Source organism: Rhinoraja longicauda, chromosome 6 (assembly GCF_053455715.1).
Source record: "Rhinoraja longicauda isolate Sanriku21f chromosome 6, sRhiLon1.1, whole genome shotgun sequence".
NCBI lineage: Eukaryota > Metazoa > Chordata > Chondrichthyes > Rajiformes > Arhynchobatidae > Rhinoraja > Rhinoraja longicauda.
Window position 1 is genome coordinate 65,379,359 of NC_135958.1, and position 18,776 is coordinate 65,398,134.

Below are 18,776 nucleotides of genomic sequence, written 5' to 3' on the forward strand. Positions count from 1 at the left end.
ACCTCCTCGATTCACTGTCGCACCGAACACCACAGTCCCACCTGGCTCGGACATGCCCGCAAAAAGTGGGTCACCCTGAACCGGCTCTGCACAGGGGTCGGCCGGTTCAACGCCAACATGCATCGTTGAGGGTGGCAGCCTGCGTGTGTGGAGCAGACCAGCAAACAGCGCAGCACGTCATTTTCGACTGCACTGTCCTCCGTCCCCCTGGTGGAGGGGTAGACCGCACGGCCCTCAACAACAGCACATTGCACTGGCTACCGCGCCTGGAAAGAGTTACATAACTTCTGCTGCCTCAAACGCAAGAAGAAGCTACAGTTGTGGGCAAGCAAAAAAAACATGAATTTTGATAGTAATCATTTGCCAACTCCTTGAAAGGGCTGTTCAAAGGGCCTACAATGTTTTGCTCATTACCTGGCTTCTAATGTTCTCAAGCGATCAGATTCCATGATGGAGGTGGAATACTGCAGCCCCACCTCTACATGTTTCTCCTTTTTCACCCCCATCTAGTTCTATCAATTTTCATCCATGATCCCATGGTATCCCCACTTGCCAGAGCAGCTCCCTGCATCCCCCACAGCCCAATCAAACTCTTGATGATTTTAGCGCCATCAGTTTTTTACACAGCCTTCTCTGCAACAAAGAATCCAAGCTACTCTGGTCTCATCACATAATTGGAATACCAACATGGTTTAGAGTACAAGACATTGGGTATAAGAGTCAGGAAGTCATGTTGCAGCTTTATAAACATTTGGTGAGGCTGCATTTGGAGTATTGTGTGCAGTTCTAGTCACCCTATTACAGAAGGATGTGAAAGTTTGAGAGGGTGTAGATTTACCAGAATGCTGGTTCAATTAGAAGGTATTAGCTACAAGGATAAATTAAACAAACTTGGATTGGTTTCTCTGGAGCATTGAAAGTTAGGGGGAAACCTGATAAGAGTATATAAAATTACGAGAGGCATAAATAGGATACTTTCAGAACCATTTCTCCAAAGTGGAAATTTCAACGGCTAAAAGGCAAAAATATTTGGCTGAAGAGGAAAAGTTTAAAGGAGGCTTGTGGATAATTAAAAAATATACACAGAAAGTGGTGGGCACCTGGAATATGCTGCCAGGGATGGTGAAGGTATCTACGATAGTGCCATTTAAGTAACTTTTAGATAGGCACGTGGGTATACAGGGAATGGGAAGGGATATGGATCACATGCAGGTTGAAGAAATGAACTTGGTATTATGTTTGGCACAGGAACTGTGGAGCACTGGGCCTATTCCTGTGGTGCACTGTTCTGTTTCTCAATCCTGACTCTTGCATCTTAGTCAAACTAATTCTCAGGTGAAATGGTAAACAATACCTCTCACTTCTCAATATAAATTAATTTAAATGTTTTTTTTCTGCAAAATTTCTCGTTTATAAATATGCTCGGCTGAGTTTGACTTTCTTCAAAATAAATATCCTTCAGCAGGATGAGGCAGAAGCTGGTCTTCCTTGCTAAGTAAAGGTGAGCGATTCCTGAAGGACAAATTTATATAAAATTTGAACAGCTGAACCTTTTGATACCTAAACTTTCAATTTGGATGGCCACTGTGCGCTGAACTGACAGCAGTCAAAGTGCTGGGACATATATAACAATTGGCCTTTTGACTCTCAAGTCTGGGAAAGGAAAGAAACAAGTTCCATTGCTGTTTCCTAACTAGTGGCTTCTTATGAAAGCAGATATGAACCTTGGACTTCAGGTTACCACATATTGCATACAAGGAGACAACCTTTTAAAGCTTTTGTAATTGGCCACAAGAAAGAATTAAGACAAATATAGCTTAAAGATAAAATGTGATCACAGAAGCCAGTGCAACTCACAAACCAAAACAGACACTGTTACTAATTTTCTTTAGGTAGCTGATCCTACTTAAAAATGTTCACTTCTAATTGATGACTTACATATATTAATCCCTTTTAAATGTGTCAGGTATTCTAGGTTGTATGAAAAAGTAGTATTTTAAGCACCCACCTAAACGAAACAGTGGATTCTAATAAGCACTTGTGTGCCAGTAAACACGCATGATGTCAATTGCACGAAACAGTAGAATTATCAAATGTTGGTCTTGTGTGTACCCAAACACAAGGGTCTTGGTCTTGTGTGTACCCAAACACAAGGTCTCTGAGGGTTGCCACCTTGTCAAGATGGAGAAACTTGGGCATGCTGAAGATCCCGAGAACTAAACCATCTGGAGCTATTCATCTGGCAGGGTTACAAATAGCAGGAAGGTTGACGGAGAGGTTCTTAACTAAAGCGTGGCCCATGCTGAAACAGGAGGAAGACGGTGGCTGGCTAGTAGGTGGAACACCACAACTTCTGAGATGGTGGAAGAAGATTGCAGCTGGGAGAGTTTCCTAACTGTCATGGAATCCATGCAGTTGGACTGGATCTGTCTATCAAGGACTGTGTGGTGGCTGTCCTTGCAGCAGTATCAATATTAAAAGATGTCAAGCACAGGGTCCACCTGGAGGGATATATCAAGTCTGTGGCTCCAGAATCAGCCTCTTCAACCTTCAAGACCCACAGAAAGGACCCATCAGGAGAACAATCGTCGATGATGGTCTCATGTGTGCCCAGATGAACTGTTAGTCTGTCACACAACTTTAATTATCCCTTTATATTTTCTCCAAAATGATTAAAATCAGATCAACCAGTCACAGGAGCAAAGGTTTTGCCTTAGAAACCTTGAATTTAAACAAAATAAAAATTTTAAAGCAAAGGAGAAACAAATTATGTAGATGGCAGGAAGAGCCCAATGGAGAAAGCAACCTGAGGCACAACTGCAAGACAGAACATTTGGACCACAATTTAGTTACCGGGTTAGCATTCTTTGCACCAACACTGGCCCTCTGTACGATAAGCTTCTTATCCCCAAGCTGCATTCCATTCAATCCTGCAATAGCCTAAACAGAAAATATATTATTTAGGACAGGCAGGGAACAATTGTTAAAATAAATGAATTGCATCAGTTTTCTATTTTTAAGAATGAGGCTCAAAGTGTACATAATGGGGAAGATATTTGTGCTACTAATCTGCTTTTTTATAATCCAGTTTACAATTTCTCTAAACACAACAAATCAGCATTCCCAAGATAATCTTCAATTTGATAAAAACCTGATGACTGAAAAATCACAAGCTGCAACAGATACTGCCGACTACAGCATCGTGAGCATGAATTATGTTCCATGTCTCAAATTACAGTTTTCCACAAACATTAGCAGTTCATTAGATTTTCATCTGCCCACTTTGAATCTCAATTCCCTGCTGATACTCATTATATTAAACCTACCAACAGCAGACAAATGAAACTGTGGGCTTCTCTGCAAGGAACAGCTGGTAGGAAGTAGACATACCTGAAGGCCCCGGTGGAGACCCAGCAGAAAACTGATGAAACTCATCATGCTCAAGATTGGCAGTCTTGAGTGTTGGTCTCCACAGAAGTTTAAGCCTGCAACCAGAGATGCAATGTGATCCCAGGCTGTAACAACCAAACGGCCGGCCTCACCAAGCTCTCCTAGAAGCCAATGACTAAGGTATTCCTTAGGATGGTGGTCCTCTTACCTATGGGCCACAGGAGATATCATCTGCCACCATCTACACAGGCCAGCGTTGTGAAGAAACAAAAATGGGCGTGTGCAGGAGTGCGGGAATGACTGGCAAGAGGACATTGTTCACAGACAATGGCGTCAGAAATTAAAACTACTGGCCACAGAATGACAGTAGTTTATATTAGTAATAGATGTAGCAAACAAAATGCATATTAGAGGGCTAGGTGTTCTGTAATGGCCTATAATTATTCCCAAATATTTTTTGTTCACAAATATATCTCTATATAATCCCACAAATTATAAATTAAACACCGATCAGCCAAAAAAAATTATGACCACTGACAGGTGAAGTGAATAACATTGGTTATCTTGTTACAATGGCACCTGTCAAGGGGTGGGATATATTAGGCAGCAAGTGAACAGTCAGTTCTTGAAGTTGATGTGTTGGATGCAGGAGAAATGGGCAGAAGTAAAGACCTGAGCGACTTTGACAAGGGCCAAATTGATATGGCCAGACGACTGGGTCGGATCTCTGAAACGGCAAGGCTTGTGGGGTGTTCACGGTCAGCAGTGGCGAGTACCTACCGATAGTGGTTCGAGGAGCGACAAACCACGAACTGGCGACAAGGTGTTGGGCACCCAAGGCTTCGATGCGCGAGGGCAACGAAGGCTATCCCGTCTGGTCCGAACCGACTGTGGGAAAACGACAAGCCGGTGGAGTGAGTGTGATGCTCTGGGCAATGTTCTGCTGGGAAACCCTGGGTCCGGCCATTCATGTGGACGTCAATTTGACACGTGTCACCTACCTAAACATTGCTCCTGACCAGGTACACCCCTTCATGGCAATGGTATTCCCTGATGGCAATGGCCTCTTTCAGCAGGATAATGCGCCCTGCCACACTGTACACATTGTTCGGGAATGGTTTGAGAAACATGATGAAGTGTTCACGGTGTTGCCCTGGCCTCCAAATTCTCCGGACCTCCATCCGATTGAGCATCTGTGTGATGTGCTGGATCGACAAGTCCGATCCACAGCGGCTCCACCTCGCAACTTACAGGACTTGAAGGATCTGCTGCTAATGTTTTGGTGCCAGATACCACAGGACACCTTCAGGGGTCTTGTAGAGTCCATGCCTCGGCGGGTCGGCGCTGTTTTGGCGGCACACGGAGGACCAACAGCATATTTGGCAGGTGGTCATAATGTTTTGGCTGATCGGTGTACATACATAATGAAAATCCATGGGTATCCTGTGAACCTGCTCATCAACTATTATGCATTTTCTCAAGTATAAATAGCTGGGATTTCAAAAACTGAATAAGGCCCAGTATCACAAGGTTAGCACCATCTGTTTCAAGAGTTACAGTATATAGTTTGGAGAGAAGCAGAATGTGCCCATCAAAAATTAAAAAAGGTAGGATCCAAAATTTAAAAAGGTAAGAGAAGCACACACAGCATGAAAATTGGCAAGCTGCAGCCTTGGAACTATACATTCCTTAAATTCAATATACTCGACATTTGTTTTAAATGGAAACGTATTTAAAATATTTTTCTTACCTTTTTTAACTGGTACATCCCAGGTTCAATTGTTCATCATTTGGCCTCACTTACATTAGAAAATTATCTCCAAAATGCCACCACCCCTGACCAAAGTCAATTGAATTCTACAAAACTGGTTGTATTATGGGCACAACCACTCAAATTCTCAACATGAAATTACAACCTGTTTCACCGCGCGTTCACTGCACCATGGCCTAGACTTTGAATGGAACACAAAGGGTTTCTCTCAACTTTATATTTATCCAATTAATCAAAATTGGATCTTCGATTATATTAATTCAGCTCTGATTTGAATGCCTGTGGCAATTCCAATAACACAAATAATTTGTACCTGATCAGTAACATTGACATCCACATATTCACAGAAGGCATAGCCCTTGGACAGAGATGTTGCACTGTCCTTCACTAGGTTAAAAGCTTTCAGTGGGCCAAACGATGTCAGAAGTTCTTTAACCTGTAAGCCAAAGGCAACAGCAGAACAATGAATAAGAATTTATTGAGAATCTGTTAAAAATCAAAATATGTGAAAAATCGTAACTATTAAACGTTTGGGATCATAAAGTGCTTTAAATTTTTCAGAGACGACATTGAATGTTGGAACAGCCAATTCAAGAAACCATTTCTACCGATGATATGACTGCAATTGAATTGTTGCTTAGTTAAAATTTCAGTTGTATGTAGATAATCAGAAGTTTAAGAACAAGCCTTGGGTCAGCTCTTAGCAATTGAAATCAAGGTGAAAAAATTCCCAGCTTATTCAAAGCAACAAGACCCAGCACCGAACAATGTTACACATTTAGATTTGTTAGGACAGCGATCCTGTAATTCTATTTTGAACAAAAATAATCCAAATGCTAAAAATAAAACCAAGAGTTGGCCACCACATGCTTGCACATGACAAATCTCTTGGTGCTAAATAAGCAACTTTATGTAAGAAGATTTGCAAGTCAGTTTAAAATAAAAACGAAGTTCTTCTATGACTCACTTAAATTATTGAATTTAACAAAAACTAAAATGCTATGTGCATTGTGGAAATGCAAAATGGACGGTGCAATTCCACTAGCTAAATCTCATAGAAGTAATTTTCAAAGCACAGTGAACTACAGTACAGGATTCACAGCAGTAAAGCCCAAAAGGTGTACATCTTCGATCCAGCAACAATTATTTTGCCAAATATTTCCTATATGAAAATATGTAATTTGATTGTGGACAACTTATTACGATTAATCAACTTAAAACCTAATGTGGACTATTTTAAGATATGCATGGACTACAGGTGCAGCATAGGAACATCCTTTGACCACAAAAGGGTTTACATGAAACCATATAATCAGACTAGATTTCAATCAGTTCTGACTAGTGAGACACAAACAATCAGAAAATGTTAAGCAACAGTCACCCTCATCAACTCTAACCCCATCCCTATGCACAAACAGAACTTCTAAACTTCTGGCTCCAATATTCTGCACGTTTTCCCCTTTTGCAATCTAGCCATTAACTTACATCAATATTAATTCAGCCAAGTTAAATGCCTCAAGGAGAATCCCACAAAAATTCACAATAGATGAAGAATCTCCATGGAAAACATGTGACTGGAGGCCAGAGATCTGATAACTTGCTTATTCTCATCTTTTTCTAAACACATGGCCATATCATGTAAAGACAGCATAAGACATGTCAGACAGCATTTTTCTGAAGTAAAAGCTAGTTTGTTTTAATTCCAGTCTATATCAACTTGGTTAACAATAAAATAACAACACATTGGGTTCTTTAACAGATATGGCTGCAGTCGGCAACATTTACGACAGTTATGAGATTCCTCAAAACAGCAGGTTGATTCGAGAGTTTGCTGCTGCTATTCTTCTCCCAACAGTTCAACCGAATGCATATATTCCATCTGTACGCCAGCTAAAAAAATTGTTGAAACTTAATTATCTTAATGACAGGGAGGTTGTCTACTGCTCAAGTTACACAGACTACATACCAATGCAGATTAAAGCAACAATCAAAAATGTAAACTAGCAATAATTCCTACAAGTCCTCAGAATCCATTTAAAAATGGAATCTCTTTCCAATATTGTCATTGCCCCAGATGTACTTCATTATTAAGGAAGTATTTCCATAATTATTCTGATTGGATCACAAATTTTGAAATGCAAGACAAAAGTCATGGACATGAAGAACAAATACAATTTTACTTCACAAAATTATATGATTTCAAAGGGTTTTCACCGTGGATCAAATTAAGCCCAGGGTTATCAAAATAAATGGCTTAATAGAAAAGCAAACATAATCTAGATTTATTTTGTCCTCCTGCACATGCCTTCAACTCTCTCTTCTACACCCAAAATATTAAAAAAGATTTTAGGTAAATTCATACTTTTACGGAACTCTGGACTCCAGACACAATTTTGTTTATTTAAAGAAACATTTCTTTTGAGGCCTCCAAAGATTAACCCATTGAGGACTATAGCCATCAATTTAGTTGAAGAATTTTATATTAATTATGCTATGGGCATTTTATTCTTGCTGTTTTATACAATGAAACTGGAAAGTCATAAAAAACGATCATAAAACCAACCAGCACAAAGTAAACCTGGTTGTCAAAGGGTTAATCATGGCATTTTTAGTTCACTAAGCTCAAAAATATAAAAACGTATGGAGAAAGAACACTGTTGAAGCAATCCTCAAATACAGAAAAATGGTTGGAAAAGTCTTACCTCCTATAAACACATACACCAAAGGTGTATATGTACTACTTACACCACAACTTTCAGTGGTTTATTCATTTATACCAAGAACAAATTAATTTGTTTTCTCTTTTTTAGGTGTACCCTCAAAGCCAGCAAATGTTCTCAGGTAGGCTGGGCAGGTTCTATAGTTGAGGGGAGTGCACAGCAACTGGCTCCGAGGGTATCCGAATGCGGGACATGAGCTCTTACTTGCCTTGTCTTACAGGTTGGCATGGCAGCAGTAGATCAGTACTACTGAACAAACTATGCGCCAAGACTTACGATCTTACAGGCCCCTAGCTGGGGACAAAGTGGGGGAACAAAAATGAAAGAGCCATGAGTATCAACCAGCAGTGACTACAAAGGAGTCAGTATAACACTGGCTCACAAATTTAGAATTAGAAAGCAAAACTCCCTGTTCTCAACAAACCGTGCATTTCAGACTTTCTAATGTCGAATATTAATTACAGATCTCATAAAATCAGTTTCTCCAATTGATTTCTCCGCCCAGTTTAGGTGAGTGTTAAGATAATTGATATAAATAGCTAAAAAAATAAAATAAAGTGCCACCATGGATCATATCAAGTTTTTGTTATATAATTCAATATCTATTAAAAATTCAAATGAAGATTGAAAACGGATTGCAGCTTAAAGATGCCACAAGTACAAAGAATCCACGATCATTTCAGAATAAAAAAAATCTGGGAAGAAAAAATCTAATGATTGATGCAGGGTACATAGATCAAGGCTTGAAATTAATAGTGATGCAGCAAATTTTACATAGTACAAATAGTTTCTTTTAAAAAAAAAACTATCCTTAGCTTTCCATCAGCCAATCAACAAATTTTACAAGTAGTAAAAATGAATGTTTTACGATATAATTTCAAGATCTACTTACAACTATCACCCATAATTAGTTTACCTATCTATTTGACTGATGGTTCTGCAGCTCCACTTTCTGATTTTAATTTATTACAAAAAATATTTCAGGCATGCACGAAGCTTTTCTTTGGGAATATCAAATTATTTATGCAATTTATTTGCTGGTAGTCAAGACTGTGGTATGCAACAAAAAAGTTTGAACTTGTTAATGAGATAGTGATTTTAATATCATGGTCAGTGTACACAATTGGATTCAAGTTAATTTTCAGTTTCAGTCGTGTGTCCCCTATGCTGTGTTCTTTTAGTTTAAATTATATAAACATGGATATTTTTAATTAGGAAAACAACTTGATATGACCCTTCAAAGGCAATTTTATTGTAAACCAAGCTTGAACTACACAAATTTATTGAAAAAGTGTTTTAAACACTGCATATCATAAGGTAGTAAAGAAATTGACTGTAATTGCATCTCACCTTTATGTGCCCAACGGTTTGGGGATAAAAAACCTGTAAAAACTGAACTGCTGTGAAAAGAAAAGGGGGGCTAGAACAAAAAGCTTTACCACTGTAAAAAAGGCCAACTTGGTGAACCGAATTCAATTCAAAGTACCTACTCTATTTTATAACCAAAATCGAAACACTGAATGTAAAAATCGTAAGCCACTTCCAATAGTCCTAAATGAATGAAATAAAGCAAATTCCTACAAAGGGGGAGAATGGCCCTCTTACAATATAAATTATTTGGTAATGTTGATACAGAATGGATTTCACTTTCTGGTTTCATTTGTGGTGCTGGTTTTGCAGATCTGGATCTTTAAGGCATTTTGTCACCCTTCAGCGGCCCGAGCTGCTTTTTTTCCCCCTTGCTGCAAAAAGGAAGCAGGGAAGTTTGCTTGAACAAAAATGCCGATTTTGTTTAGTTAGGTACAAATTCTCAGCCAGCCATTTTACGTAATCAATATTTTCACACAAGCAATTTCACCTATTCAAAAATTTTAGGAAGGAAGTGAGGGGAAGGGGTTGAGGAGGAGAAAGAACAAAACAAAAACAGGCAATGACAATCTGATTTACCCATCTTCATTGCAAAGTAGACGTCCCTTGTTCAGTGTTTTGCCCACAAAGATTTTCTATCTTAGCCTAATTTTAAAGCTTTTCATTAGGACTAGCCCAATTACACTGGTTAATAAGAACATCAAAGTGGTTAGAAAAAGCCTTCAAAATTTGCATTGGAAAAAGCGGACTCTTCTTGAACAGTCAACCAACTGCAATATAACCGAGCGAACAGCCACGTTTGATCAATGGCCCAAATCAAGGCAGCTTTGGATATATGAAATCGAAGAGGAGAAAATGCAGAACAATATAGTCAGCTTTCTCCAAGTGGGTTGTATCCGTAGCTACCTGATCATCATTGAGGTAATTGGGCAAACCGCCAATGAATAGCTTGTGCGGAGAATCTGGAACCACCGTGGAGACAACACCTAAAAGAAAAACAAGAGAAACAAACATGGCAATTTAAACAACTTGGACCAAAAGCACAAAGAACATAACAAAATTATCTCTTAAAAAACATTTAAAAAATCAGGATCACACAAAGCATCCACTTTGGGTGATAAGCAGGGGATTTGTAATATTTGTATCACCGTGCTACTTGCTGCGTAGGAAGACATGCTGCAGGGAAATGTAAAGTAGCTACCATTAAGGAGCAAGACAATCGGTTTCCATGTGGTACACAAGTGCAGCTGAAAATATGATAATAGTCATGCTTGCGGATCGTGTCAGCCATCACTGGTCCACGAAACCAACCGCTGGGGTACAAGATGTGTATCTTAAGTTGGAGGGGACACGAGAAGGGTTCAGATAATGGACTTTATTTATGTTTTGCTTTCTAGGCAAACGGTAAACATGGAACACTTAGGAAGTACATGTTGTAAGTTTTAGTTTGAATGAACTCACCCCTTTCTATGAAAAACAAAATAAAATAAGCAAGCCACATTTGAGTCAGAGGCAAGCAGAAGCATAACTGGAAAAACCTTCTAACTTACAGTATTGCGAATGTGGCCCTAGTAACATGTACACGGTCCCAGGCTGGCGTAGAATCTTGCTGCGCCAGCTGCTCCAACCCGGAACATAAAGACTCTGCAGGTTTCCAAAATTCACATGTGAGTGAACTTTAACAGACGCAGGGATTAAGAACCGGTGAGGATGGAAAGATTAAAATGAAGAAAAAGTCGAGAAAAATATATTTCTAATGGAAAAAAAGAGAAATAAAACAAAAAAAATGGAGCAAAAGTGAAGGTGAATTCTTCTCAGAGTAATCTCCCAACCACCCCATCCCCCTCCATAAGACTAACAGTTTGTTTTTGTTTAATTGCAAACCTTAAATAATAGAGGCCAATGACTTTTGCATTATAAAATTAAACATTATCTGAACCCATTTAGTATTATAACTGAATGTAATTCATGTAATTTCTTATCATTTAAGAAAAAGCGTTGGGGCCAAGTTGAGTAAATAGTTAAATTCCCTTATGACTTGGCTAAGGGTGCATTGACATACCCAAAGCAGACACTAAGCAACTCTAAGTGTTGCTAGTGTTCTGGGCACTCAAGTTTGGCATTTGCACCATACCTTCTTCTAAAATGGAAGCTGGCAGAATCAATGGCCTCCTGTGATGAGTGCCTCAGTACAAAAGTACAATCTTGAATCAAGTTTTGATCATCGCAAATATAACTCTACCCCTCGAAAAAAAAACTTCAGTTACCTGCTGCAACAAGAACAATGAACATGTTTTCCCGACCCAAAAATATCATTTCTGATGTCAACAATAAAATGTTCCTCTTTTCAGGTCGCAACTCAGAATGTCCATGCATTCGAGCAGACAGCGGCTGAGATTTTCATCCACAGAATTAAAATTCTGCTGTGCGTATTCTGACACTGACTTTCCTTGCATATTGTTTGTAACAGTATCTGCATTGTTTAATTTTGTTTTGTGGGATTGAATTTTCTCCATTTTAGCCAATAAATAGCTAATACAAATAACATTTTGGTGTCCTGGGCATTACATCAGATACATGCAGTATACTTAAACCTGCAAAGGAAGTCCAGCACACAGATGTTGCATTTTTTGACGGACCTGGAACATGGAAAGAAGGTTGCTCAGACATGCCTGGCAGAGGTTGGTAATCATGGGGACGTCGGATCTTCAAAGATTGACCCTGGAAAATGATGCCATCAAATGCCATGGCTTGTGTAGTTTCATCAACCGAACGGAACTAAGAAAACATAATATTAGAAATACCATGAGAAAAATAAAACAGATCAAATGGAATTAAAGAGGCACAAAATGTTGCATATTTTGATGAAGCAGGTTCTCCATTAAAGAAATGCAGCACCAACTTTGTCCTCTTAAACTACCACAGAGTGAGGAGAAACTGGATCACAAATCAAGCCAGTTCCCACTTCCATTTCATGCAGTGACTGGTTCAAGATCAGCACTGACCGAGTTAAGAAACAGTTTGCCTATTTCCTAAAGCCAAATATAGCAATAAACAACCCAAGATGGAAAATGATGGAATTCGTACATTAAAATTGAAAAAGCAATTCTACTAGACACACAGAATAAATCCACTTTAGTAACTTAAATTTATTAATTCATCACCTATGATTTTCTTTCACCAGCTATCAATGTGTGTGCATAATGTACCATGTTACTGTGTTTTCAGTATATTTTGTTCTATAATTGGACATACAGATATCCTCAAAGAGTTATTCAAAGTGGTACATCTATATCACATCTCTCTTTGGAAACAAACCATCTTTACCAATCAAACATATTGCTTTATTCAATTAACTATGTCACACCATTCAAAGAATTGAACGTTTAACAAAGATGACAAAAAATTATATAGGAATGGAAGACACAAGCTTACCTCAAGAAAAGCAAAATTTTTATCTTGGTTGATCTGCACAGCCAATACAGGGTTCCCCGGAGCCTGCGACAACCCAGCAAGGCGCATCTGAGCATTAAAGAAGTCTGCCATGGCTTCCTAAAGGACAAAAGAGATTATTCAGTCACTGAAATGCACTAATGGAGTATGCATTTTTACATTCCGACATGTTATAAGCATGATGCCAAATTAATGGCAGCTCAGTTTTTTACTAAATTTATACAGTTTCACCCAATGAAGAAACATTTTGACAATTTAGTTTTTCTAACTCCAGGATCTATGCTAGTTGTTGTTTAGGACAAGTCCGCATCTGCTGATGATGAAAACTTCTCAAATGGTAATCCTGTTCTGAATACCAATACAATTCCAATTTCAATTCCACTGCATCCAAAAAGGCAAGTGCTAATAAAAGATTTATTCTTATGCCACGGTACTCCTTCATTGATGCCTTACTTAGAGCAAGATAGCGTGAAAGCGACACGAGGAAAATGCTCACTTACGCAAAGCAAAGAACACGGCAGATTTTTTTAAAACTGGATCTAAAAACCCTAGTCAATTCTAACAATCTCAGTACTAGATGGAGCAGCATAATAATCCATGGAAGAACCTTTTTTTGGAGAAAGTTTAGGACGGTAGCTTTTTTAAACTGCTTACAATCACGGTGATGTTTTTCAGGCAAGAATGTTAACCATATTATGTTATATTACCACAAACAGCAAAACAGAATTGAAACAGAAGGATCATGACACTGACTCACAGGATCAATTTCTTTAAAAGTATCAAGTCACATCACTGACCTATACTGGCTCCTTGACCTCAAGGCTATGGATTTGAAATTCTTTACATAAAACAAATCTCTCTTCAAACTTACCCAGCAACTAAAATCCTCTTTCCTCCAAGTTAAAAGTCAAAAGTTCCAAGCCCACGACTTAAGCACATTAATCAGCAGAGAACTGATAGAACTGATCAGCAGTGTTGTTAGAGCCACAGTCCTAACTATGCCTTGCCTACCTTTATGTGAATACAAAATATCCCATGTCATTATTGAAAAGGACTCAGAAATTTACTGTGGCCAATTTTTATCCCTGAATTAATTCTGACAAACAAAAATTAATCATCTTTGAATCATAAACAGCATGGTGAATTTCTTCTGAACTCTCTCCAGAGCCAACAAACCCTTTCTACACCCCAATTGCATGTAGTACTCCAGCCAAGACATGACTGAGGTTCTATAAAAATTAGAGCAGAACCTCCCTACTTCTGTATTCAATGTCCCCACAAACGGTCAGCAGCCCGTGTGCCTTCCTAACCACATTGTCTACCTACATTGCCACCTTCAAGGATCTATACTGAGCTTCCTGTGTTCCCCAATACACCTACCATTGCTGTATACTCTAGCCTCATTAGCACTTCCAGAATACATATCATATTTGTCTGGATTAAAATCTGCCATTTTTTCACCCCATTTCATCAAAACTTCAATATCACTCTGTAATTTAAGACTACCTTCCACACTATTCACAGCTCCACAAATCCTTGTGTCAAAGGGCCTGTCTCCACGCTGTATGATTCGATCCATAAACTCATAGATCTTGCCATCCACATAATTCACTTAGGATTACAAGCATCCATCCCAGCACCAATCCTCAAATGAAATGCCCATGACTAGTGAAACAGTAGAACTGACTGGAAGTTTAGAGGAAAACCAAAATCTTCACCATTTAAAAAGGTATCTTGAGCAAATGAAGAATCACATCTAAAATGCAACAGACAAATAGCTCAGAAATAGAACAACTAAAGCATTTCCATTTCCTGGCAAGTTAAGACTTTCCTCTTCCTTTATTCATGAGTTCCTAATGGGGCAGGCATGGCAGTTTGAGGAGCGGTATGCTGGGAGACGAGTCTAATGTCTCTGATGACTCCGTCTGCGGGAAGTGTTCAACTGCAGCTCTTCTCAGATCGCATGAATTGTTTGCAGCAGTAGTTGGACTTAATGAGCATACAGGAGGCAGTGAGTGTTATAGATAAGAGTTTCAGAGGTAATCACATTACAATTTAGACAGAGAGATGGATGACTGCCAGGTGCTATAGGAATCTTTGTGGCTGCTCCCCTTTCAAACAAGTAATACTGTTTTGGAGCCTATGGTCTTTTTTTGTGGGGGGGGGAAATGTAGAAAGAAAAGATGTCTCAGGAAAAAGTGACAACAGCAACCAGGTCAGTAGCGACCATCTCAACTGGCTCGGTTGCTCAGTTGGGTGGGTCAAAGACTAAGCTAGCAATCTTGATAGGGGACTCAATAGTCAAGGCGTCAGGCAGGCATTTCTGTTGCCACAAGCAAGACTTCCAGATGGTGTGTTGCTCTCCGGGTGCCAGGTTCATGGACGTCTCTGAGTGGGCATAGAAATGGGAGAGCGAGCAGTCAGAGGTCAAGGAAAAGCTGCCAGGGTAGTTGGTAGAAGCAGACACAAAAGCAATGTTTGAGGCATTTTTAGACACTCACATGAGCAGAATTAATTAATGCTTTGTCACATGTGACAAGTCACAGCAGAATTCTTTGCTTGCATACCTTGCCAAGGTATGCAATAGTCATCCAGACAGGCAGGGAATGAAAGGATATAGATTACATGCAGGCAGGATTAGTTTAAATTGGCATCATGTTTGGCACAGACATTGTGGGCCGAACTGCCTGTTTCTGTGATGTACTGTTTGATGTTCTAGTCACACATACAGAATGGTCACCATGATAAATTTGATTCTCTGATCAGGTTTCTGATTGCAAAAGCTTACTGTGCACAAATTGGCTACTTAATGTCTTGAGTTTCAATAGCCAATACACATCAGAAGCACTCATTGACTATACAGCACTTTGGAACATCCCAAAGTCACAATAAATTCCAATAAATAAAATTATTTCGTCCCCTAATAGTTTTGTGGTCCTTAGATTCAACTTAAACGTGAAAGAAGCCACAATGCATCCTTGCCTTTTTCCAATCACTGGTATTCGCAACCTTTAAATTCCATAGTCCAATTCAGTTAAATGAGAATGAAATCAGAGAAGTGTCTAGCAAACACACGGGTAGAATATTTGACTGCTACATTATAAACCAAAAGATATTAGCACATTTAGAACATTTGCACTTGCCTCCGTGACACCAAAGGGGATGTTGCCGACATAGAGTCGCCTAGCTTGCCTGGTCATCTGACTGCCAATGATTGGAACTTGCGTGGGTGTGATCGTCACACCACCAACTGTAGTGGTTGCCAACAATGCTGTGGCTGGGATCTGTCCCGCAGCTAAAGAAAAACAAAGGTAGAGGCAGATTATTTTTCTTAGTACAATATGGATGTAGTCTGAGTGCATCAGGTAATGGTCTGGAACTAGTTCTCATTAAACCAGACATAATAAAAACTGGAAGAATTTACCTTGCATTGCCTTGTACTGCATTGGAGTAATGTGCTCAAAACCCGGCGGAGGAACATCCCAGTATCTATAGGGCTTCTTTCTCCGAGAACGACGAGGAGACCGACTATAATGACAAAACAAACAGAATTCGTTCTCAGAGAAATGTGTGGTACCTATATCAGAGGTTATACCACACACCAATCATTCATTTGTAATATCATGTATATTCTGTAGACTACAAATTGGAAAAAAAAGCATATTTTGTTCAATAAGAGCTCAAATAACCTTACAATTAGGATAGGAATGTACAAAAACCTCCCCAAGAATTAAAAGTCACAAAATCTACAGATTTAGGTTGACAGAATCGGGTATTTGGTACTTTCCAATCAAATAATGTAAACTCACCTATATTTACTATCACACACTCTTTTTCCAAGTATCTTTAGGGAATGAATTTAAGTCGTAGATACAGCTAAAAACGTTAAAATTTCCAAACTTTGGGCAGTGGAGTCGGAGTCGGAGAAAATTTGGTGCTGCTGGAGTCGGAGTGTTTTGGATATTAACTCCACAGCCCTGCTTTCCAGTACCTTGACCAGAGTCCTTCAGATTGGGAAGCTTTGCTGCAATCTGAGAATTGTATCAGTTATCTTAATTTCGCAAAAGTGCTTTTGCATTCACAACCATAATTCCTTGGTTTACAGCTCCTAGCTTCTCCTCAGTCATTCCAAAGGGTGGCTAAAGACAGGATCAGACTCAAAACAGCAAATGACTCCAATCACTGCAGTCATCGGCAGCTCGTTTACAGTCACTTGTATCTATTTCAGAAAAGGCCTCCTGTCCGTAAGTACCAGCAAGAACAATGTGGCAACTGCTTCATGAAATTGAAAAAGCACTTAACTGGATAATCTGTTAGCAGCATCACGCAACTCAACCTTGTCTTAGAATACATTATCACATTTGGATTCACCAAAAATGTCTGGGCGTTATCTGTCATGTTGCTGCAATTAGAAGATTATTGCCTTGCTAGATATAGGGCCTAGAGGTATCTACTCTAAATTGCGTGACAATATATCTATTGCTCATGGACCAATGCATTATATTTTATCAAAGGTTTGCAGTGTTAATTGAAGAGTCAAAACCTGCTGGAGGGCTCACAGATGTGACAGAAAGCCTCCCAATTTATCAGAATTTGTAACCTACTATGTAATTGGAACCATTAAACTGTGGGATGCTGTTATTGTCCCCAGAAATAAACATGAAATAAGGCAAAGTAGTGGAATTAGATACTGCTGTAAAGCAATCAAGGTGGGTTGAAATGTTTCCCCATGGTGCTGTAAAATTCTGTGGATTTTAATCTTGAAGATAGAATATGAACAATGCTTTCACTGAAATTGTCAAGCTTGTTGTGACAGACCAATGAAATTGCCCAATAATATTCAATCTTTTCTGAGCTAGTCCCCCAGAAGGATGACGACGGTTATTGTGATCCGAGATGTTGAAAGTCATAACTACATATTAGGGAAGGGGCAGATAATCATCGATCAGACACCTAGTTTCCTGAAATTATACTCAATTGAGTGGAATTAAAGGTGTGAGCGTAACTGGAAACTACACAAAAAACACTCTGTGCCGGCACTGAGTGACAAGCACAGACAGTTTTAGTTTAATGGCGCAGGTACAGTGGCACAGCGGTATAGTGGCTGCCTTACATCGCCAGAGACCCGAGACTACGAGTGCTATCTGTCCCAGAGCTTGTACATTCTCCCTGTGACCGCGTGGGTTTGCTCTGGGTACTTTTGTTTTTAACCCACACTCCAAAGACACAGGTTTTTAGGTTCAGTGGCTTTGGTAAAAGTTATAAATTATCTCTAACGTGTAAGATAGTGCTACTATATGGGGCGATTACTGCATTATGGCACAGACTCAGAGGACCAAAGGGCCTGTTTCCACACTGTAGCTCTAAAGTCTAAAGGATTATCTGCAGCATGTTGCAGTGAGTTTTATTCACTAGAAAACTACCTCACAGGTAGAAAATAAATCAAGTATAGTTTATTGGTGAACATATTTTAATTTCATACTGGTCTCTGCAGCCAAATCACTTCCAGCACACTTTCATGCAGCAGTGGGACATCTGATGGCAATACGAAAATCTCTTATTCTGTTTGTGGGAACACACGTTCTTTGTAAAGATTCTGTATTAACACTCTTAGCGTGCAAATGTTTCAGATTTTTTTTTAAATTACCTGTGTCGCTTTCGTTCTTGTGAAGTGCTTCGCTTATCTTTGCTTCGACTTCTCCCTCCTCGACTTTTACTTCTTTTGTCTCGACTGCGGCTGCGTTTATCTTTGCTTCGACTTCTCCGTTTTTTATTATCCCGACTTTTACTTCTGGAAACGCTTCGACTCTTCTTCTTGTGACGCTCCCTTTCGCGTTCTAGAAAAAGCAACGTGGGGCATTCAGATATTATTCAATGAAACGCTAATTATAATTGGGAAATACTTTTGCAGAATGGAAATTAACATTAGCTCACAAAATGAAACCAAATTTTGTCATTTTGTTTGTTCCACTGGAGAGTTCACGACTCAAAACTTCCGAATGAGGGGTGAAAATTCTCTAAATCCCAATGTGCCTGATAATCAGAGTTAGAGTTGCATTGTGGGAAGTGAGACT

The 18,776-nt window shown here is 39.3% G+C and overlaps 1 protein-coding gene across 2 annotated transcripts in view; it reads right to left on the bottom strand.

Annotated features, from left to right (window-relative positions):
- Positions 1-18,776, bottom strand: part of LOC144594526 (splicing factor U2AF 65 kDa subunit-like) — a 34,099-nt gene that overhangs the window by 6,173 nt on the left and 9,150 nt on the right. The window contains exons 2-9 of one of the 2 annotated variants that reach the window (XM_078401187.1): positions 18,350-18,539; positions 16,127-16,230; positions 15,846-15,997; positions 12,685-12,801; positions 11,889-12,027; positions 10,156-10,235; positions 5,475-5,597; positions 2,854-2,940 (exon numbers count right to left, since the gene is read on the bottom strand). In XM_078401187.1, the coding sequence (XP_078257313.1) occupies positions 2,854-2,940; positions 5,475-5,597; positions 10,156-10,235; positions 11,889-12,027; positions 12,685-12,801; positions 15,846-15,997; positions 16,127-16,230; positions 18,350-18,539 (992 nt within the window). The remainder of the gene's footprint in view (positions 1-2,853; positions 2,941-5,474; positions 5,598-10,155; positions 10,236-11,888; positions 12,028-12,684; positions 12,802-15,845; positions 15,998-16,126; positions 16,231-18,349; positions 18,540-18,776) is intronic. The other variant, XM_078401188.1, reaches the window with a different exon arrangement.